At 37.5% G+C, this 22919-nt stretch overlaps 1 protein-coding gene across 1 annotated transcript; it reads right to left on the bottom strand.

Annotated features, from left to right (window-relative positions):
• Positions 1-639: 639 nt before the first annotated feature.
• Positions 640-22714, bottom strand: LOC145889388 (uncharacterized). Its single transcript, XM_082980341.1, is given in 62 exon segments — positions 640-1549; positions 1663-1812; positions 1900-2096; positions 2658-2843; positions 2969-3133; positions 3378-3529; positions 3597-3830; positions 3943-4100; positions 4219-4394; positions 4538-4712; positions 5092-5260; positions 5859-6074; positions 6355-6504; positions 6816-7025; positions 7410-7555; positions 7636-7734; positions 7978-8052; positions 8121-8286; positions 8421-8632; positions 8849-9124; positions 9202-9352; positions 9920-10125; positions 10358-10487; positions 10545-10641; positions 10775-10988; positions 11550-11648; positions 11709-11908; positions 12065-12189; positions 12191-12351; positions 12415-12559; positions 12620-12714; positions 13057-13223; positions 13283-13372; positions 13642-13785; positions 13852-13977; positions 14255-14428; positions 14494-14596; positions 14896-15107; positions 15340-15468; positions 15634-15834; positions 16051-16205; positions 16267-16347; positions 16518-16712; positions 16873-17054; positions 17531-17702; positions 17879-17996; positions 18068-18252; positions 18652-18742; positions 18803-18874; positions 18997-19164; positions 19443-19577; positions 19866-20087; positions 20344-20415; positions 20581-20652; positions 20708-20785; positions 20909-20983; positions 21194-21262; positions 21324-21401; positions 21657-21722; positions 21793-21936; positions 22218-22362; positions 22558-22714. Coding segments are annotated over 62 exon segments (9009 nt in total). The 5' UTR covers positions 22568-22714; the 3' UTR covers positions 640-1406.
• Positions 22715-22919: the final 205 nt, after the last annotated feature.

A 22919-nucleotide genomic window follows, 5' to 3' on the forward strand; every position in this document is an offset into this window, starting at 1 on the left:
TGCCTTTTAACTAATATGAATTTTATCCCAGAACAAACTGCCGACGCAACAACGTTTTTCTTTACCAACGTTCACTGCTGTCCTCTTGCTGGAAATTAACTACATGCAAATGGCTGCACGCGTGCGTTTGATTTTAGTCCTGAAGTTTGCTCTTGTTTGTGTTTTTTTGTTTTGAGAATATTGATGATGTCGTCAAAATATTCTCTCAATTAGTTGTCTTGTATGATTGTGCACTAATCTTGGCCAATTCTAATAATAACTTTTTCAAATATTTGCCACGATCCCAAAGCAAAGACCAAACGCAGTTAGCAGTTGGATATATGCTTTATACAAACATTTCTATTACAAATTTGTTCCGTTGTACCTGAATTTATCTGGAACGCTTCCAATATATGTTCATTCGATATTCACGAAGTTAAGGCATTTAAACTCACAAAACTTACAGTAGTAATATTTTTAACAAAAGACACTGCACAACTGATACATTTTGGCCAATAGGATTGTAGTTCTGGGAATAAAAAGACTGGTCCATACTGTTGTTAACATTGTCATGTTTAATGTTTTTGTTGCTGCCAGGCATATTGTAACTTAATAATCTGTTCTTCTGGCATGTATAAAACGTAACTTTATTCACCGACGTTTCGCCTGTTATTCAACAAGGCTTCCTCAAGGTAATGAGACAGGTACAGCACACAACTAACGCCAAAAAACGTGCCAACACGAAAAAGGGGATAACGCTAACACCGCTTGTGAAATCATGTGATGTATAAAAAATGGGCGGGAAAACTACAGTTACATTAAGTTGTTCTGCACCGGGAAGTAAACGCACTGTTCCCTATTATTAACACAGCGATTGTTCTTGTGGATGTGGAGCGCTTCTAGGAAGAGGCGCTTTGTATGATCCAGCTCCTTTTTGTCATGTTTGAAAATACGTTTCGACAAGAACTTATGCCCTTATCAGTTTAAATGACGCGGTTTGTGTAGCTTCATCATTATATGGAGTTGACCTGACCGACGTCGCAGATAAGGTTGCTTCAAGTGTTGTGTGGCCGATAACAACATGACGTCACCACCCGCGCGAGCCTTATCTGTGACGTCGCTCAGGTCAGCTCTGTATAATGATACCGTGAGTAGTGTTCCTAGGACTATAGCTGTTTTCTAACTATACTACTTGCATTCTTGGTCATAGACAGGATTGAGAAAGCAAAAAAGAATTCTGAGCGTAGACCACAATTGAAATACAAAATCAACAGTTGCCTGAGGAGATGTGCGGGGAATTGGGGAAACTGCAAAATCACTTATCAATAAACAGATATTAACATGAAGAGTACATAAAAGAAAAAAAACTGTTCAAACATCTATCTTAAACTCAAACATATATGTGCAAAAAAATATTTTTTTTATAATTAGTTGGTTATCAAATAACGAGCCACATCTGCAGAACTTTCGGTAAATGAAACTTTTCCGACCAAAGTACCGACATTGTTGTACAAACTTCTATCTTTAAGAACACCCGAAGAGAAATCGTCGTAATTCATGTCGTAGTGACCTGCAAAATATTCTTAATTAGTACCTACATGTTGTGGTGGTAGATCAGATTTTCCAACATAAGCAACACAAAATCGAATCCATGTATTTAAAGAAGGCGCCAACTGCATTCACCTGTCAATATTTTTTGTAAGGTCTCTCTATTTAAACCGGTTTTAGCCCTGAAATCGTTCATCTGTGCATCAGTTAATGCACGGTCGTATATCCGGATTTCATCAATCAAACCCCTGTAGCGATTGGTGCCATCCCAACCAATGGCAAGAGCTGAATCAGCCTAAAGATAAAGATAGAGAATAACTTTACCGAATAACTATTCAACTAAGATAACATCTTTTATAAGTTAATATCGACGAATGTTTGAATGTACGTGTTTAGGCTTTACCCATTCAACGTTGGGGACGTCCGAAAGAGTAACTCGAATTGTCCCATTAACAAACAAGGACAGCCTACAAGATGACGCATCGTAACGAACAGTCACGTGATTCCAAGATTCAGGGTTGATGAAATCGGTTGTTGTAAAATTTGATGCCATTGTGAGTGTTAGGTTACTGCGAAGAAAAGGTAAAAGTAAAATGCAGAAAAGCAACATTTATATATTTTTACAAAGTTTAACCAAACACCTAAAACATACATGCTTTCTTACCACTTATAAACAATATAGCTCAAACTGCCCTCAGGTTAACCCAATAAGATTCGGTCGTTTATGATGATACCAATAGAGGTACACACACAATATCGAAGCATAGAAACATTTAGCTGACACAGTCAGCACAACATAAGTCATTTCGCCAAATATGAGAAAACGTAGATGGAAAAAATAGTACAAACTGTACTGGATCAGTGAACCAAGTTACCCTGGCAGGCTGTCGATCGATAACCGTGTCTGCAGTTACTGAGTAATACTGTAAAAATCAATCAGGCAGACATATTTCGCCTTAAATATAACCTTCTGACAACATCTTTAGGAGGTGTCTGCCTGACTAATTTTTACAGTTTTACTCAGCAACTATAGAAAAACGCTGTGAAATTAAACACCGAAAAACTACTTTTTGTTTTAGAGGTATGTTTCAAATTGAAAAATCTATCTGCATTTACATATATGTTTTTACCTGTTTTCCACGAAAATACATAGATTATTTCCATTCGTTGTGCAGAATACAGGTAAAGGTTTATCTGAAGTTGCAATGTCTGGATTAATGAACATTTCTATGGTAAAACTGTCCTCGAGGATTTGACTCGTGTTTGGAAGCAAAACATATCCGCCATCGTTCAATATTTGCAAAGCCCTATTCTCCCTGCAAATATACGTACATTTCATATATAAGTATTGGAACAGAATCTCACATGCTTGGCGTGTCAACTCCCACAAAACCTCTAAATAGCACTCTGATATTCTAAAAATTTCCCTAGAAAATTTTACCTTTCAGTACACTTGATTTGAAGATTAGACCAAATCACGTTGGCTTGTTCATTCGCTAACACGCCTGTTCTCCCACCAGTGTAAGTTGTGTCGTAGACATTTCCACTGTCAATGAGCGTTCTTCCTTGTTGCAATATAATGACTCTCATTGATCCAGTTGAAGTCCTGTGTTAAAATAAACCGATATTTTAACAACCACACAAGTGAAAGTGAATGGATTTATCAGCAGTGACAATCAGCTAACTTAGGTAAAGTTAAATAGATGTAGCAAACATTTCCTGTAGCATTAACAGAGACACATTGAATACTTAGGATAAATATTGTAATGGTAAGCTGCACAACTATTCATAGCCCACATTCGGTCTCAAATTCAAAGCAATCCACTCGCAATATCATAAGAAAATCTCACTTGTGAATTATGTGAAACAAGTATGGAGTTTTCGGCTGCCAAGATGTAATATTTGGATCGTGGTAAATAACCTGGGCTTGGTTTGCGGTGTCGTCTGTATACCACAGTGCCTGAGCTAAAGTGGAACTCGGTCCAGTGTTTGAATTCACAACCTTTATACACAAAGAGAAGATCAAAGCTTTTTTTGACATGGGTTTTATAACTGCAACCCGTTCGTACCTTAATGTGAAGTCTTGTCAGGCTTACATCAGATTGTGAGGCATTATAATTTCCTCTCCAAAGTACGGCATAAAATTTGTGGTTGCTCTGGTAACCGAACACCAATCCAATGTAATTACCGAGAGTGATTTGCTCGTTTACAAAAATTCCGCCAGTAAAGTTCATTGATGCGTAACGCTGATAACCAATCAGCATGGATGGAATGGATACGGCTGACTGCGTCACAGACTTACCCTGAATAGTTGAAAATCATTTTTTCAAAAATTTAAACGAATATGATTGCTCAGGCTTCGAGTTTCCCCATAGAAATATTACAATTGCTAATACTGCCACTAGAAAGGCTCACCTCGTACTGAACATCCCACACTGGTTCGGGGCTTCCTGTGTTTAAATTAACGATGAAGTTTGAAGTAAATGACGTTTCCGAGATGGTTGGATCGTTCGGACAATGGTCAAAAATATCGTCAACACCGTCTTGATCGAAATCTTTGCGGCACGCCGAGTCTTACCATAAGTTAAAATAAGCACATTCGGAAAACAATGTTTTCGGTCTTACATAAAATTCGCTGCAACAGCTGTTGTTTACAATTAATTTAATTTGTAAATTCATCTAAATGTTCACCATTTGTTGCGAGTGCGTCAGCTACAAAGTTGCAATAATCCAGTAGGTTTTCAATTCCATCGTCGTCGACGTCATTATCACAAAAGTCTCCCAAGCCATCGCCGTCATAATCGGACTGAGTTGGGTTTGGAAATGTGACGCAATTGTCGAAGTTATCAATAACACTGTCGCCGTCCCTGTGTTTCGCAAATGTGAGTATTACAAAAGGTTATTTTTGAGTAAAAAACAAGCTTTGCAATTCTGTACTGAACCTATGCTGAAAGATTTCAAAAGTACTGCAGATTTGAATCAAAGAGAGGAGAAACTACGAAAAACTTACGTATCTATCCCGTTATCACAAGCATCTCCATATCCATTCTGGTCAGAATCTGATTGATCCGTGTTGGAAACATTGAAGCAGTTATCACATGCATCACCCACTCTGTCACCATCCACGTCACTGTCGTTTGTGATGGTTGGGTCGAGTGGACAGAAGTCATCTGTATCATTGAAACCTGTGCGGAACAGTTTAACCTAACCTTATTTCATAAACAGAAAAAAAACAGAAGGTTCAGTCTGTGGAGTTTTAAATTTGTTCGCCTGTGTAGAGTTCATGGCTTTCTTTACAACAAACCTGTGTAGTTGTACCGTGATCAAACCTTTTATTATAACGCACGTTGTTTTTTAGTGAAATGTTCACGTTGTTTTTTATCATATTTTGCTGGTCGCAATAATTAATTTCGTTGCCAGAAATAAAATTATTGCAGACATCAATGTATCAATATAAAATCAGCTATCGACAATGTTGTATTTGATATTAGTCGAATCAAAATGTGATACGAATCATAGTAGAATCCCTTCAAAGGAAATACAAATTTTATTACAATAACGAACCGTCGTTGTCGTCATCATCGTCACATGCATCTCCCAAACCATCATTGTCAGTGTCAGGAAATTGACCAGCCAGGAACGGACAAGTATCGCATGCGTCCCCGTATCCATCACCGTCAGAATCAAGTTGAACACCTGACGTATTGTAGTTAGGCACAACTGGACAGTTGTCCTGCAATTGAAGATAATTTGCATCTTTCAAGACATACACCTTCCACAAAAGACAGCGATGAAGCCAATCTATTACAAATAAAGACGTCATTTAAATACAGTTTGCTGGTTTCGAGTCGAACTCTATTTCGGTTGTATGTTTATTTATGTAACAGGTCCTTCAAAAGTAATTTGTAGGAAAATTCCCCATATAACTACACAGTTTTGTCAAAATCGTTCCACACAATAAATCATAACATAACAACCATAGACAAATTGTCAAAAATGACAACAAGAATAAGCTTGTGCAGGTCGGTGGACGGATCTGCCTTTACGAATCAAGACAGAAACTGAGCATGCCAATAGGTTAAATTAATGTTTCTGTTAAAAAATAGAGATCATACTGTGGCGGATGCCACTTGTGAATTCACTGAAGCGTGATACGTTTTGCTTTTTGTGTTGCCTTTTTCTGCGTGTCTCGAACAATTGAGCATTTTCTGGCAACGACGATCTTTCAGAAAAATACACGTTACCAAGCACCCGCTTCAATGCAATGGCGCTGATAGTTTTTTACTCCTTTTGGAATCTCAGGAACATAACATAACATAACAATCATATACCTGATTGTCTGGAATAAAATCATTATCATCATCTTCATCGCAAGCGTCTCCCATCCTATCTTCATCAGCGTCTTCTTGGCCACTGTTTGGAATTCCTACACAGTTGTCAGCAGCACATGCCTTGACGTCACCACACGATATGAAATCGTCGGGTTGACCGTCTGCGTCGTCGTCTTGACCACACGATTGTCCCGGTCCAGTTAGGCCAAAGGGACACTAACAAAATATGCCAGTGAACGTATTATATTAATGTTGATTGTAAACCAATGAGATTATTTCGTGTTTCGGGGCTTTCTTGCTCTGGACATTATTGGAGATTTCGTGATGATGGCACTTACGTAGCAAAATTTTTTTTTGCATAGTTTCATAGGTTAAACTCTTGTGTTAAAATTGAAAAACACTTACACATATATTTAAATCTCTTAAGAGGTCTAAAATTATTCCAAATGTCTCCTCTTTGTTTGGTATGTTCACTGCTGTCGCCAATATTACTAACCTCACACAAGGCGTTGTTAAAGTTCACAGCAAGACATGATGCGTTTGAGCCGCACCTTCTCGACGTTAGTCGGCATGGCGTGAGAAGAAAACAACCTGTTTTTCCTGTTCCTGTATAACCTTCAGGACACCTTCCACATGCAAAACTTCCCTGAAATAAAAATACTGTGACTTTCCAAAGCCTCTTGTTATGACGAGACGCAAATGCAAAAACCATTACATCATCCACGTTTATAAACGTAACATACGAAAATTCACTTGAGTTTATTTATGCAATAATCTTCGTGAAAGCATGTTTTTGCACATGCACAAGATACGCAATTTATTAAGCCTTATGGCCGGAGCTAGAAGTTGTCCGTGAAGTTGTGGGCATTTATCATAGTACTTTTTATCAAAGATGACAAATCTTCCCTGCTGTGTATATTTGCAACATTGCTGCGGTAATTACAAATCAGTGGTTACCACCGTATTACTGCAACTGGTAAGAGCATCGCACATTCCAAGTTCACACTCGTCCAAGTCATGGCATTCCTGTCCCGGTAGAACATCTTCAAGTCCGTATCCGAAATAAGGTTCACCGTGATATCCTGAAGGGCAAGGTTCGCAGTAAAATCCTCCATCTATGTTGAAACAACTCACTTCATTCCAACAGGGTTTGGGGTCTGCAATGCACTACAACAAACAAAATTACATTTTGTACGAATAACATATGGTACATTGAACGCAGCACTGCGATCGCCAAAAAAATTACAAGGATTCACCACTCGATTTGTCAATAGATTTTCAAGATCATTTAAGTCTCAAAATTTTATTTTTGCTCTGCATAAACGTATGGAACATAAACCTATATTTCGTCTACAGTTTGGCAGTAAGTGTATTCCGTCTCAACTTACAACAACATGGAAAAGAACAACGTAAAAAGATTGTAATGTTTTCAACGACAGTTACAGCACTTGGTATTTTCCTAATCTGTCAAAAGTTTACTGATAGGAGTTTATTCAGTCGCAAAGTAATCATCTAAAATTGCCGTGAACTAAAATCCAATCAAGGTTTTACCTCATCAATATCTGTGCAAGTAATTCCATCTCCCTCATAACCCGTAGGACACACCTTGCACTCAAACACAAAACTTGAGTTTGACTCGAGTTTATTTATGCATTGGACGCCAGGAAAACACGGAAATGTGTCAAAGAGACATGGACCTTTGGAAGGCAAAGGTTCAAACGTTTAATGGAGGGCCTGACATGAATTTACTCCAATACAATATACTACACTGACTTACATTCTCCATAGCAAGGCCGACAATGTGAATCCCCCTGTGACGACCACTCCTGCTTGATGCAAGGTGAGCAACTTTTAGAACCAGTGGAACTGAAATACCCTGTTGAAAGTTTTATTGTTATTGAAGTTTGGGAATATGCCATTTTTAGGAACGTTTATGGGACTTGTTGCCACCATAGAAAGGTTTTAACGGTATAATTTTGAAAGCTTAAATCAGAAACAAGTACGTAAAAATGATATGAATTGTTAGATATTAATGTATTTTGTGCTCGGACGTATTTTCGGGATTACTGTGAAAAATGAGTAACTGATGGACAGCCGGATTTTGACGTCTTTTTCTTACCTGATGGACATGGTTGGCAAGATGTGGACTTTACTTCAGTATTGAATGTTCCAGATGGGCAAGACAAACATGTATCTAGTTTAGCAAGAATGCGGTTAGAAAATCTAACTATTTGTAAAAACCTTAACGAAGAAACAACGAACCTGTTCGACCGTCTGATGAAAACCGCCCCGCCTCACAAGGATAAAGTGTACCACTATGACACGCGTGACCGGGTGAGCATTCCGTACATTGTGAGCAAGTAGTCGTATTACAGCCAGTGTTGTAGGTATAAGGTGGACACGGCGTAGCAACACCAGCATTGCATATCTGCAAATATGCAAAAGAATCGTACTGACATAGACTTACTTTTGTATTACGCTATCCACACGTTGATTACCGTTTAAAATTTTCCTTACAAAAATATGTGTAAATCAACATGAGAAAAAATATATTTCACTCACGTGACCAGTGGGGCAAGCTTCGCAAACATCGATAACTCCGAACGAATATTCAGTGGGAATCCTTCCGCATGTCTGTGGATACAAATCCAAATCTGATGCTTTCCTATCGTCTGTCCCTATGGTCCCTTGGTCATCGCATCGACCGCATGGAAGCTTTCTTCCGTCGCCAGGACAGTAATAGGATGGTGGACATGGATGACACGTACTTTCCGCTGTCACCAGCGTTAAAAAGTTAAAAATAAGCATTTCCTACGCAGCAACATGCGTTTTGAAACCACAGAAAGCTAAAGTATTTTCGATAATAAAAGCAATCCACTTATTTGCCTTGAAATTTTAGAACAAAAATAAGTAAAAATCCAAACACCACATTTGCCCAAAACATTCAAAAACATAAAAACTATCATGGCAAATCAAGTAGTGTTACTTACCACGTATCTCATTAGCTGCAACACAACCATACATTTCCAATCGAAGTGCGATTCCGTTACTCCAAGAAACAGGATGAAGCCTAACAAATCTGGCGTAAACATTGGGCTCCAAATGAAAACGAGAACTAGTATTGGGATCGTTGTTGCCTTGGATCACAAAACTTTCATTAAATTCAGTTTGAATTTCATTATTTAAAATGTAACAGCCAGTGGTAGTTGTATTGGTTGCGTTGTTGTCGGTCGAAATATTGGCCAATAATTGGGCACAGTTGGTTTCTGAAAATATTGTACAAATATATTTCGGTCAAAATATGTCAAAATTTAAAAGTATCTGAAAGTATACTAAAACCCACCATTGACACCAAAAGAATCGCGTGGTTTGTAAAGAGTCCACAAAACTCCGTCATTACTGTAGCTGATGACGTAAGAAGTAACCCAGTATGCATATTCAGGAGATCCCTGAGTTACCACAGAACGGAGTCTCATGATGTCTTGAAAATCGATCTTTACAAAATTGTTGTTACCCTCATTGGATTTGTTTCCCCACTGATTTAGGGGCTATACTAGTCTAATATAACATATTGCATGCAAACAAAATGATTCAGATCAAACAAAAAACATCATTTTTGACACGAACACAGCACAGGTCCGATTGGAACTTGACAATAAGCAAGTTGGCTAGTAACGTTAAGCCTCCATTAAGCACACTCCCTCCTATCGCCGTGTTTGCGGACGGTTGTTACGTGGCGTGTTAAGGCGATTGGCAGTTATTGTGCCACTGGAGTTGCTAGGTTTTCCATTGCAGTTCAATTTGTAGTTTAGAAGACACAGCTCTAGGGGACATTGTGCTTTCAATTTAAGTTTTGTTTAATCGAATATTTTTTCTATTCAAGTGTAGCTTTCTTGGTTAATATGTATTGTTTTTATGATTGCAGAAACTGATTATGCAGGCGAAATGTTTTTTATCAATATTTTCAATAAACTAGCTGTCTTCAAACGAAACATTTTGTTTCAAACAACTAAATTGTTTTGTGAGAAGTCATGGGAAATTGAAAGCAACTTGGAACTGACTTGTATCCAGGGACGAGTGTCGTTAAATGACGGAACCCAGGCTCCAGCTAAGCGCGACCCGTGTTTATCGTAGGTCGTTTCTCGATTTAACCGAGCGTAATACGCAAAGTCGGTCGTTCCACAATTTCCTGTGCTATTCTCAGAAGAAGCGGAGATGGCTGTGACCGGAACACGAAAGTCTTCAATTCCCAGCGGCAAATTGCAATCTAGCAAACAAATTACTGATATGTCAGGATACTACATTACTATAGAAAGTATAAAGATTTTGCAACAAAAATTTTTGAGTTTGAATCTCATGTCCTTATGTCCAGTATTCTTCTTCCCAGTAATATTAGTATCCTTCAATCATAAACATCTTCAACAAGCCATATACATTGGAGACAAATCTGACTTAAATTTGTGCACGTCAACACAACATGTATGCAATAATGTGGATACCATATCCCGTTGCGTAGTATCTGGGAACTCTCAGATAAAGTTGAGCAACTCCACTGTTTAGATCAGATTGTAACTCGACGAAAAATGGAAGTAATTTCCCGTTGGAACTCAACATGCAAGTGTTTGAAACCTGCAAAAGAAAAAGACCTTACAAATCTCTGACAAGTTAAAACGCGTTTTGTTTTACCTCAACTTGAACCATCACTATTGTCCCCAAAGAGGTTTCACCGCCATCATAGGCAACAACCCCGAAATTAATAATCTTCGAGTAAATGCTGAAATCTCTGCAAGTGATGTTTGTATGACGCATTAGTAACACCAATACAGAGAGGCACATAAAAGAAATACACCAAAAACATTCAAAATTATTTTTGGAAAAGATTATATGGAATGAACAATTGCATATTTACGAATAACCTTTGTGTGGTAGAAGATATCACATAGTTGATTTGGGAGTTAATGCCGCTGTCAGCATCGGTTGCATTCAAAGTAGCAATCGGCACTGAGGTGGATAAAGATGGATGGAGCAATGACACATTGACATTTCCAGGGTTGACAACTGGGCAATTATCATTGACATCTGACACTTTTACTTTAATTTGCAAGTTCCAGGTTTCATTTGCAAAACGTTCTGCAACAACAAGTATTTGATGTTACCTCTTGGCAAACAACCACAAAATTAAACTCTCAAAATAATAAAGCGGTTGAAACAGGTTCGCAGCGTGACAAATGCTTTAGCTGTTCTTGTTAATACCATGCAGTTAAGAATAAGTAAGTCAATTAAGTAAATCTGGGTTATCTCAGAATCCGGCGAAAAACTTTGTTCGGAAACGTTTTGCCTGATTTGAGTGACTCAGGTTAATGTATGTTTTTATGCACATAATGCTATTATTCGCTTTGTATTTTCCCATTATTGCATAAAGCATATAGAGGGTTACCATGCCTAATGAGGAGCAACCACTGATGAAATTATGTCTGTCACGCTGAACAATGTTTGAGACCCAAACACAACATTTTTGGTTTAAAGACACATTTAAGACAATGTTCCGTCGTTTTGCAACAGCACATATAAAATCGTATTTTTTGCGGGGACTTGTGTGTCGTGACGTCACATTAGTAAACCTCGAAACTATGAATGAATTTAATATTCATATAAAATGCAACAAAGTCCGTGTTGTAACATTTCTTAAACTTACCTCAATAGAGATATTCAACAAGTGAAATTTCTTTGCTTCATAATCCAATCTCCTCCTGAGGTAAACGTGACATATTGAATTGTTAGTAAATACAACTGACGGAGTTGATAGGGTTTGTGATTGTCCTTCTGTAAATAAATGCACAAAGTATTTACACAAACATTGTGTTGGGTTGCTACTGCGAGTACCGGCCAAGGTTGAACAGTCAGTAAAGTTTCGACCATCTACAATCCTTTGACTTCCATTGACGGAAATCGTAGATGAACTTGTAATGTTTTGGCCGTTTTTAGCGGAAAGTACAAAAGCATTGTAATCATCAATGTCTGTTTCGTTGGTAATTTCAATTCTCCATGACCTGCATGTTTACAGTTGTTTGTTGAAGCAGCATCGACAAACATAAAATATATACAACATGTTGCACTGCAGTATCGCCATGACAGAATGAAAATTATGAAAATCACTCACATATACCAAAAGTAACCCACGTTTTTAGTCTCAAATGTTTACATACCCGTTTTGTAAACCTAATCCAAACGTTACAACATAACTTCCAATTTCCAGGTTTTCAGGCAAAGCAACAAGTAAATCGACTGCTGGTTGATAAATTGTCAGATCTGAAGCATCTATTACATTACAAACAAAACCAATGGGTATATATTATTTCATGAATATTACTCTGATTTAAATTAGTCGTCTCGTTGTTAAGTGTAGCCGCAGTGGAAGTTGGTTCCACAACCGTAGCAGTTTGTGTTGAAGCAAAAGCAGTTGAAGTTGGAGTTGCTGTTGTCGAAGAGGTTGCTGTGAATAATGAAACGACGAATGACAGGTTTTTCACTCGGCAATTAACTTTTCTTTTCTCACTGTTTGTATTTTCAGCAACAGTCGAAGTATCTGGTGTGGTTCCAAGCATCTCGGTGAAAGTAACATTTGTTACTTCGAACAGAAATTCTGACGAGCATGGATTTCGTTCCGCGTGAAACAAATCGAAATGATATGTGTCACCCATCTAAAAGAACAAACAACCACAAAACCACAAATTTCATCCAAACCGTATAGTGAATCTAACTTGTAAGTCCAGGTCCAAAACTTCGACATTGGAGTAGGAAACATTGCAATTTCCATCAAAGACAAGCCCAGTCATACGATGCACATCGAACAATCCTTAGAAAAAAACAAAGTGTTTTTCTGTGACACGAAACCCAAACAATGTTTATAAATTGTGAGTCAAAAATCATTTTTATTTTTAGCTCCAAGTTTTCAACATATTTGCCAACGGACCTTCTCTACCACTAAAAGTAAATGGTGACAAACAAAATAAATTGTAGTGCAACTTCGTATTTTCTTTTCCGCTACAATTCACTTGCAACACAATGGCGCACCATTAAAGCATTTGCAGAACATCAATCAGAAAGTGCCAAGAAGGGCAGTTTAAGAAAAATCATGACTGACATCATGCAAGGTAGGCAAATGTAAAGTAAATTAAAAGAACCGGCTAATATTTACCGTCATTCCGCTTTAGTATCTTTGTTGTAACGCAGGCAATAGTTTCGTAGTTATGGTAGTTGGCAACCAGGATGGTGTTAATGAAAAACCACATGTCCTCCCCTCCACCTATTGTTATCTCCATATCTTCCTGGTAAACTATCGCGCTTCGTATGGCACTTGTAAATCTTAAGAATAGATATGCATTAAGTAAGTGTAGTAGGTCAGCTAAAAAAATAAAACTAACCCTGTGTTATGAAGTTCATCACTGCAATTCCTTTGTAGTTCAGACCCAAATCCATTGCCGTCCAATGGGTAATAAGTCGCATTGTAAAATCTGTTTGTAGTAAATAGGTTTGTGTTTATGTTTGCATGTTAATCAATGTGTTGGTAAAAGTGTATTCAACAAGAAGTGTTTCATAGTATGACAAAAGTGGCCGGAGCCGGAGCTATCCACGCATTTTTTCTCCTATACTTCTACAATAAAGTTTTATTGCATTTTCTTCTCAGTGTTTGCGCTTTAAATCAGAAACCTGTCTTTCAAAATTTTTTCACATTCAAATTCCTTGCACAACGATGGAAATACCCACAATATTAATATTTTACCTGAATGTCTCATTTTCGTTGAAGCAAGCTTTTAAGTCAATGTAAGAATTCACGATTATATTTGTGCCTGTTAGGTCGCGATACCAATCCTGCAAGTTAGTCGAGTTTGGGTTTTCCAAATCTGCAAGCCAGCTGGTCGTTGGGCTAAAAATATGTCGCCTATATAAGCACAATATAGGAAGATACGAAATGTAAATAACAAGACCGAACCTTGCAATGTAGTGAGGGTTGGTTGGAATGTCGCCCAGTGGTTGATCGAAGTCTGGGTGTGAAACGCTGAAGTCGTAATAGAAAATAGGAAGTGTCCATTTTCTGCTGTTGTTGCAAATTTCGTCTGTTGAAGGAAATAAAGTTTAACTAATGTATGTCTGGTTGACGCAAATACAATATTGATTCAAAACTAACGGAAAACCTTCGTCTGCGTTGTTTGCAATAATTGTAAACTTATATAGTTTAGGTATATAGCCGTTACCAGTGTGAAATTTTTAGTCATAATAAATCAAGTCATGTAACTAACTGATTTAGTAAGGATAACTCTAAGTGTTAAACTCCGTATAAAATTTCCTTTGAACACATCAGGCAAAAACGTATATTTTTTTTACCTTGTTCTGATGCTGGGACAGTGATCCACACTATGTGCGAAGGCGAACTTTCCGAGTGGTTAAATAACAATCGGACGGTACACTGGTAAGTAGACCCAGCTTCCGGGTTCCCAAACACTACTGATGTGTTCGATGTTGTGAGTGACAACGTCGACGAACCAGATTGACAACTGACACGGTAAGCACTGAAACAACGCAAACCAGTTACTTGGTAGGGATTTATTGCTTTGGGATGAATGAGGCTACATACACGTTGTTGACGATGCACTGTTCAGTTGTGTTCCACATTTCGCCACAAAGAGTTTGTGTTTGGTTGGGGGTCGTCATATTATTTGGGAGAAGGGTTTCGTTTGCTGAAACAAATAAAAAGACATTGAAGCAATTGAATTACACAACCCCTCCATACAAAAGCCTCGTTTTTTAAAACAAGATTTCTATAGCCACCAAGCCTTGGTATCTAATACTTTTTAGGGCAGCTCAAATGTAAAGAAAGTCGTTCGGTGTGTACAAGATCTTATTTATTTGATATACATATTTTGCCCTTCAGCATATTTGGCAAACCCGGCCATTTACTTACTTTTGTCCGTTTTCGCGTGGCCGCCGCTGTTATACCTATTATTGTTGCCAAACGTATCGTCAACTTTTACTTTACCATTCAAAGTTTCGTTCGTATGAGCAGTGTTGTTTGAAATTATTTCATTCTGAACACTTTCGTTCCTGCAAAGGCAATCTACTCCAAGATCAAGTGAAACTCCTGTAATTTCCACTGACATATTGGAGAACTCGTAATAGAGAAAAGTTGGTCTTTTCCAATCCAGGACGAGTTCCCTATCGTTTGATACGTAACCGGTAAACAATTCTCCCCTGAAAAGTTAAAGTTTTTAGTCAAATGATGCGAGTTTATCCATAATAAGGTTTTTTTTTAAATTTGTTTAATCACGCCGAATGTTAATTGCTCGTTCCTTGTTTTGACAGAGAGGTTTAACAAGCTGAAAACTGTGTAAGTAAGGAACAGACCTTTTCGGCCGTGTGTATATTTGAAACTTAAACAGTCAAATCTTTGCTCATAGAAACTTGTTATCAGCAGTCTGCGTACGTGCAATAATAAAGGCTGGCCGTCTCGTTCACTGCTTGCTGAAGATTAGAAAGTGATGTGCCTTGATCCTCACATTGACCGCCGCTTATGCTGCTTTCCACTGGAAGTAGGGTTCTTACCATCTCACAGCTAAAATCCAAAACAAAGTAGATTTTTTTTGGTAATTTGTTTGTAATTTTGATCAAGATCTTAGGAAATCATATTTACCATTTATTTCTTTTGGCAAGCATTAGATGTACGGAGCACGATGTACTACGTTTGTAGTATTTTAATCACAAATAGATACAGACTTACTTGCATGTAAATAAGATTCCTGTTAAACTCAACGTTTGGATGGTATCTCTGACGTCATCGAAAGCACCGATATCGAAAGTTTTGAGGTCGTTGTTGTTATCCAAGTACAAATACCGAAGATTTACCAACTGTCCGACACCTATCATGTGTTTGATTTCATTTCCTCTCAAATCGATTTGGTGTAAGCTTGAATGAGTCGAACTAGATACAATGTTTCTTTACACATGACAAAGCAGGGATGAATTTCAGAGGTAATTCCTGATAAAAATTTGAGGCAAACCTAGATTAAACAACCTGCAACGATTTTATTTGTGGATTTACGAGTCCAAACTCGTATGTGCTGATGAGGCGTTTCGCACAAAATGGGAAAATTACTTGTTTCGCATGGAAGCAATGTAAATTATTTAAGCAAAATACCTGAAGACTCCACTCTCCAAGGTTGCAATTTGGTTGTCATTCAAGGTTAAAATTTGAAGAGAATGAAGCCCATCTAATACGTTTGAACGGAGAATTTTCACTCGATTTTGGTTCAAATAAAGGTATCTTAAACTAGTCAAACCGTCAAACACTCCCTGAGAACACAATACATTTGACTTATTTTTGATGTTGAAAAGATCAATGTAATACAAATACCGGTCTCAGCCTCTCGATTTGGTTCGACGAAAGAGAAAGAGTATCAAGATTAATCGCGCCAAATCTACCTGGTAAGTCCACCTACCAAAAATTAATTTACACTTTATAGTTGGTTTTTGTTGCCTTCGGTTACCATGCACAAATATTTTTAGAAAATTTTGGCCACGACAAACTGAAATGATTCTTTGCCAGTCGTGTTATGCAATTATCACAACCAGTGGTTGCTAAAGCACAGCCATATTTTAACTCACCAGTTGGTTGTGGTCTAGGTACAAATAGTTAATTGTGGTATCGTCGAATGCTTCGTCTGAAATGAGAGCGATATTATTGTTGTTTAACCGCAAACGATGGACGTTGCTGTTGTTTGCGAAAAGAGAAGAGTTGATTTCAGTAATTTGGTTCTGGTCCAGGGACAACTCATACGATATTGAAACTCCGCAAAACACCTGCAATACAATACTATCAATTGAAGCGAAAACACCTTCACGTACGTTGTTCACAATTTTGTGACAAAAACGCTGGGCATAATGTTGTTGTATAGTAAATTAAAAAATGCATTTCGATATTAGGCAACTATCAGGTACTTATCACAGTCAACAAACTTACGGGTCCTTGCAAGGTTCTAATGCTACTTCCATAATACACACGCCTTGCTGTCAACGCATGGAATGTACAAGGGACCAAGGTCTCTGTTTGTGTGTTTTGCATGAAAAGCTCGTCAACGGAAACAACGTTAAACGAAAACGGATGAAGCTCTTTTAGAGAGTTTTCTCTTAGAATTAAATCTCCTGTGATGAATTCATTGTTAATATTTCAGCTGCACGCAGTAATATTACATGCAATGGCATGATAGGCAGGATCGCCCCACTGCGCAGGTCCTTGTTTGGCGATGACAGCTAACGTATCGCGATCATGAGGTTTGCAGCCCAGGGCAATGCAGCCCAGCTGGATCAACCACTTTCTCCTGACAAGTCGGAGCAAGATTTGAAAAATCAAGCTCCCGGTGAGGTTTGAACTCACGACCCTGGGCTAACCACGCCCAACGCTCTACCAACTGAGCTGCAGGAGCTCATTGGTTTCACGGGGTTTATGTGGCCAAGGTACACTGGTGCGCAAGCGCACAACTTGCCAGGCAACCTTAACATACGTAGGGGATCTCAACCACCGTATCAGATAACGCAGTAATATTACATGCAATGGCATGGTAGGCAGGATCGCCCCCACACTCATGTATTTCAGCTGCAAATAGTTTCTTTTTGCTTACCCGACAAGACGACGGATGTAAATCCAAACGGTTCTATGATGGTAATGCGACTATTTTCCAAATCAAAATTATGAGTGAAGTTGAAGTTGCTGAACTGGTAAGAATGCACACGCTCGATGTAGTTGCTTGCCAGCCAAACGTAACTTGTTGTGCGATTGGCAAAATCGGCAAACTGGCAAAAATTTGAGGACAAGCTTTCAATAAAATATCCACTTTCAGAGCGTCAGAACGAAAAAATGGATTTTTGCAGTCATAGGCAATAGATTGAAATAAGATCTACCAATTTCCAGCATAGAACAAACAAAGGTTTAATGGACGACGGATGTTTAAATGTATAAGAATACCCACTGCAGGATTTGGAAGATGAGCAATCCAATTGCTTGCTAGGTTTAACCACAAACCGTTCCACAAATGGTGAGCGAATGCACCTTCCTCAATGTGTGTAATCTCATTGTTGGAAAGAAATCTGTAATAATTTAATTAATAACGCACAATGCAGTTAACGATGATTTTGAAAACGGGATAGTGTTCACTTACAGGTTGACAATTGAAGGACTATCTTCCAACATTTCCACGGGTATAAACGGAATCTTGTTGTTTGCGAGACCAAGAGTTTGTAGGTTAGAAAGACCACGGAATGTGGTTCTTGGTATATAGTCAATTTGGTTGTTGGACAGGTATAATGCGGTCAACGTCGTCATGTTATTAAAAGTGGTGTTGAGCTGCACAATAAAAATATTGTTTAATGTTAGAGTTCTGATGTAAGGTAATGTTTTAAAACAGAAACTGCACCAAATAATTGCGCAAATGGAACACTTGCGAGAAAGATTTTTAAAAAAACTTGCAATCACGATGAAATCCAAACACTGTACCAACGTTATCAGCTTTTAATCAAATTTAATATGAATACAAATTTTAACATTCAATGATCTCAATTGTTGATCTCAATTGTTCTGAAAGCAAACCTATTTTGTGAAGCTTGTACGTTGTAATGTGTCTGAATTTTATTTTAAGTCCATAAAATATGACAAATATTGTAGGTTTAAATTAAAAAATTTGCTTTCTTCCCCTCATATCTCATACGTAAAGTAAATCATAACTAATCACAGAAACTAACTAACTTGAAATCTGATGTTGTTGTGGTCAAGATAAAGACTGGATAACCGGATCAAATGTGCAAAGTCATCTGATTTAATGCAGATAATTTGGTTGCTGGAAAAAGATATGTGTTGTATTACAACAAAATTAAAATATTTGGAAAAGTGCATTTACCTGGTCAATGTTAAGTGCTGCAAGTTTTGTAAAGATTCATTGGATGAAATGGCTTTCGGAATAAGATGCAATCTTAAAGTATATTTTGCCATTTGTCATATATATATATCTTATATGTATATGTTTGCAATGGAACTTGAGTAAAAATATGATGTGATACTTGGCTTAAAACTGAACCAATTTACAATAGCTACCTGTTTCTTGCTAAATCCAAAACATTTAGGTTAGGAATGCATATAAAAACACGTGAGTTGATACTGTGAGACGTCAGGAGATTTCCATCGAGCTGAAGGTTTCGCAAATTTGGCATGCGACAAAAAGTATTTTCCTCCAGACGTTCGATTGCGTTGTTATGTAAAAACCTGCAAAATTAATTTAATTCTTTTTAGCATCGCTAAAACTTTTGTCTAAGAAAATCCTGTAAAAGCTATTGTGTTGTTTTCGTAATGTTGTAATAATAGCGTTTTTGAATTTTTTATTGCATGATATCAGTTTATTCGTTTTAATAATAAATATTGTATCTACACAATACATTCTGCACTTTTTTAACTTCAATGTTGTTATGGTTTGCAAACAGAATCATATTTATAAAAATGTAGCATGGCTAGCATAGTAGTTTGTACATCGAATGTAAGTTTACATTGTTTGGACGTTGGTCAAATTCCTGAAATGTTTAAACGTTTGTGATAACTTGACCCAGTGTTGCCATTCTCTTGTGTGGTGACTTGGTTCGGGATATTGGTGAAGGTTGTTCAGGGCACAATTATCACCATGACTAAAACAAATCATCAAGGTTTGCTTGAAAAACTACTGAGACATAACGAGAAGAGTGTTCGACAATATTCAAATCAAAACTACAGATGCCTGCACAACGAAGTTATTTCCATAATTAAAACGAAGTTATTTCCAAAATTTCCAAAGGTAAAATGTCATTTTGAGGTTCAGATTTGCTTTTTAAGCATTTTTACATGAATTACCTCGCTTGATGCGACCTAATGGAAAGTTTGATTACCCACGTAGTCAGATGAAATTTGAATTTTTTTCAGCTAAACTTTTTACTCACATGATTATTAGATTGTCCCAATCTTTCCACTCAAAAATATTATGAGGAAAGGTGGTAAAGGAATTTCCACCAACAAAGACTTCTTTCAGATTCGTAAGATTGTAAAGGGAATCACGATGCATGTATCTTATGTTCTGGTTATGCAATCGCAGCCGTTCAAGTTTAGGTAGGTTGTTGAATGCTTTTTCTTGTACCACCTCCATTAAGTTGTAGTGTAAATCTCTGATGGCAAAAATTATTGGGAAGTTCTTTGTTAAATTTGTTCAATTTCTTTTCAATTTGTAAACAAAAGTAGGTGAAAGCTATGGTTGTTTGTGATTAAGCAAAATTTAAAGCACAACATGCTTAACTAGGTGTTAGTATTTTCATATATTTTCTAGGTGATGGCGACTACAATTTCAAATTAACCGGGTGTTCAATCATGTGGGCATTTTCATACAAGCTTGTTACGAAACAATTTAGTTCTATCTATACTCACATGTGTCTTAGTCCGGGCATGCCGAAAAACACACACGACCCAAAATCCTTCAACATGTTATTATGCATTTCTCTGAAACAGGGACTCATCAATTTGGACAGATATTCACTGCAGCCTACTTTTAACCCAAGGCGTGATGCATATTTGCAAAGTGCCAACAGTTTTATAGCTAGTTAAAGTTCCTTCGTTGAAGAAAAAGAGGAATATCATTGATCAAAGCACTCCTAAGATACTCACAGAATCTTCAGCGATTTTGTGTTGGAAAATGAATTGGCTTGGGCAACCGATATCATGTTATTGCTCAAATTTCTAAGCGACAAAACAGGATTAAACAAAAACAAATTATAATCCAATAGAACCGTACAGATGTTGCAGATTTGGCGAATCCCCGAAGTTGAGTCCCGATTTCGATAGTTCGGAAATCTCATTTTGGTCAAACGATCTGAAAAATAGTTTTTAACCACTGTAAGCAAGTGGTTAATGTACGCACGCACGCGATATCGTTCCCTTTTGATAAGTGACAAGCTCAATCACTTAAGAACAGCAGGACAAACAAATAACTTACATATATTGCAGTGCAGCCATGTTAATAAATCTTCCTGAGGGTAAAACTGGTCCAATCTTGTTACGACTTAGAGCTCTTGAGGAAAAGAATATAATTTTGTAAACCGTAACGAAAATCATCAGACAATAAACAATACTCTAGTTTTCAAGCACAAATACAAAATAATTAGCAACATGTTAAATCAAAATGTGAAGCAAAGATTATTTATATTGACACACATGAAGCCATCCTATAAAAGTAATCAATTAATTTTGCGCAACAATTTTAAATTATCGAACTCATTACAGGAAACTGATGTTTGTTCCAGAAAACAAGCCATGAGGAATCCATGATATTTGATTCGAAACGAGGTTTCTGCACGAGAAAACGTTAAAAAGGAGGGATTTTTTGTGGTCACAAGACAGTTTTTACTTACACGTGAGTTACGCTTGGTGGAATCGACGGGAATTTGTGATGGTTCGGAAAAAAGGAAATTTGATTTTCGCTGAGATCTCTGGAAAACGATTAAATATTTTGTGACAAGTGCCATATGTGTAAACTAAGAGAGGCATTGCCTCAGGAAGGAGAAAATGGAGTTGATAGTGTGGTGATTTCTGATTTAAAGACAACATGATTGTTTATTTGTGTTGCCCGTAGCGGTACGGGTATTTGAATGGTACAAAGCATCTTTGGAAAATTTCGTCACAAACAATAGCGCGGACCCGAGAACAAAACGAAAGCACTATAAATAGTGTATTTACCAACTTACATCCATTGTAATTTCGAGTTGTTTGAAAAGTCTGGAAATTGTTGAATCTGAGTGCGGTGAATTGTTCTGTATAAAATGAAAATATACCATTGCGTTTGTGGGTGTCGAGTAATAAATAATTCTGTGTGTTGCTTACAAATGAGTTAAATCTTCTGCTTCGCCAAAAGTATCAAACTGGACCTTTTGCAGAGGCAAATTTATCAACGCAATTTCTGCAACGCTTCGATGAAAGTAACCTTTATTGATAGTAGCATTGAAAAATCCTGTACTTCTGACTTGTCTGCAACAAACAAAGCCCAGACATTAATGACATTACAAATTCCGACATACCTGTGATTGCAACTGCCTTAATTATTAGACTATTACATTTTTTCCTTGACCAACAAATCAAAAACTGGCAGTGTTAACCCAGTTCACAAAAATAATTGCCTTGCTGGCCTACGTATATAGTTTTGAACGATAATGTAATTCAGATTACAAAGTGGTAAAAGACACGCAGCAATTTGAAAAGCTTTCTTCTATTTTACGGAAAATTGGCCGCATTTTACGGAATTTACTTACACTTTTCCTTGGTCGGTTGAACATTCCGTAATCTGCCTTGTGTAATCGCACAAACAACCCCAGCAAGTGCGGTAAGCATAACTGTATTCAGTTGTGAATCGACTATACCCACAATCGTGAGACCAAAATCCGTAAAATCTTCCGTCTAAAACAGATCGTTTTGAAACAGAATATCCAAGGAGCGAAAGGTTTCTCCACTTGTTACTCAGCTGCTGTCATACCTGTTGTTATGCGGCGTCTCATATTCGTCAAGTAAGTTATCTCTACTTGGTTTTTAAATTAGGCCGACTTGGTCCCTAGCTTTCTATAACGTTTGACCAACTGCAACAAGCATACTTACCATAACCCATATTATACAGTGCATTCCAATATTCCTCTCCATTGCGATAGCAGTTGCCTGAAATCTCCATCACAAATAGAGCCACAACAATCAGCACGGTGTTGGTGATAAAACGCATGGTTGGTAAATGAGTGCTTGACGTATTTGCTATTCTATGGCATTCCAAACCTATTAATCCAACACAGAACAGTAACGCAGCATTCTCTCGTACTAGCAGATTTTCAGAAAGCCTTTGCACTACAGACTGGACTTAAGTTACACTAATTGACTCGTTCTCGCATCTCTGATTGAATACAAACGTCGCTTTAATCAAATTACGATTACCTATGAATAGGCCAGCACAATGTGGAGGCGCCTTGCAT

The sequence above is a fragment of the Ascidia mentula genome, chromosome 2, assembly GCF_947561715.1.
Source record: "Ascidia mentula chromosome 2, kaAscMent1.1, whole genome shotgun sequence".
Taxonomy (NCBI): domain Eukaryota; kingdom Metazoa; phylum Chordata; class Ascidiacea; order Phlebobranchia; family Ascidiidae; genus Ascidia; species Ascidia mentula.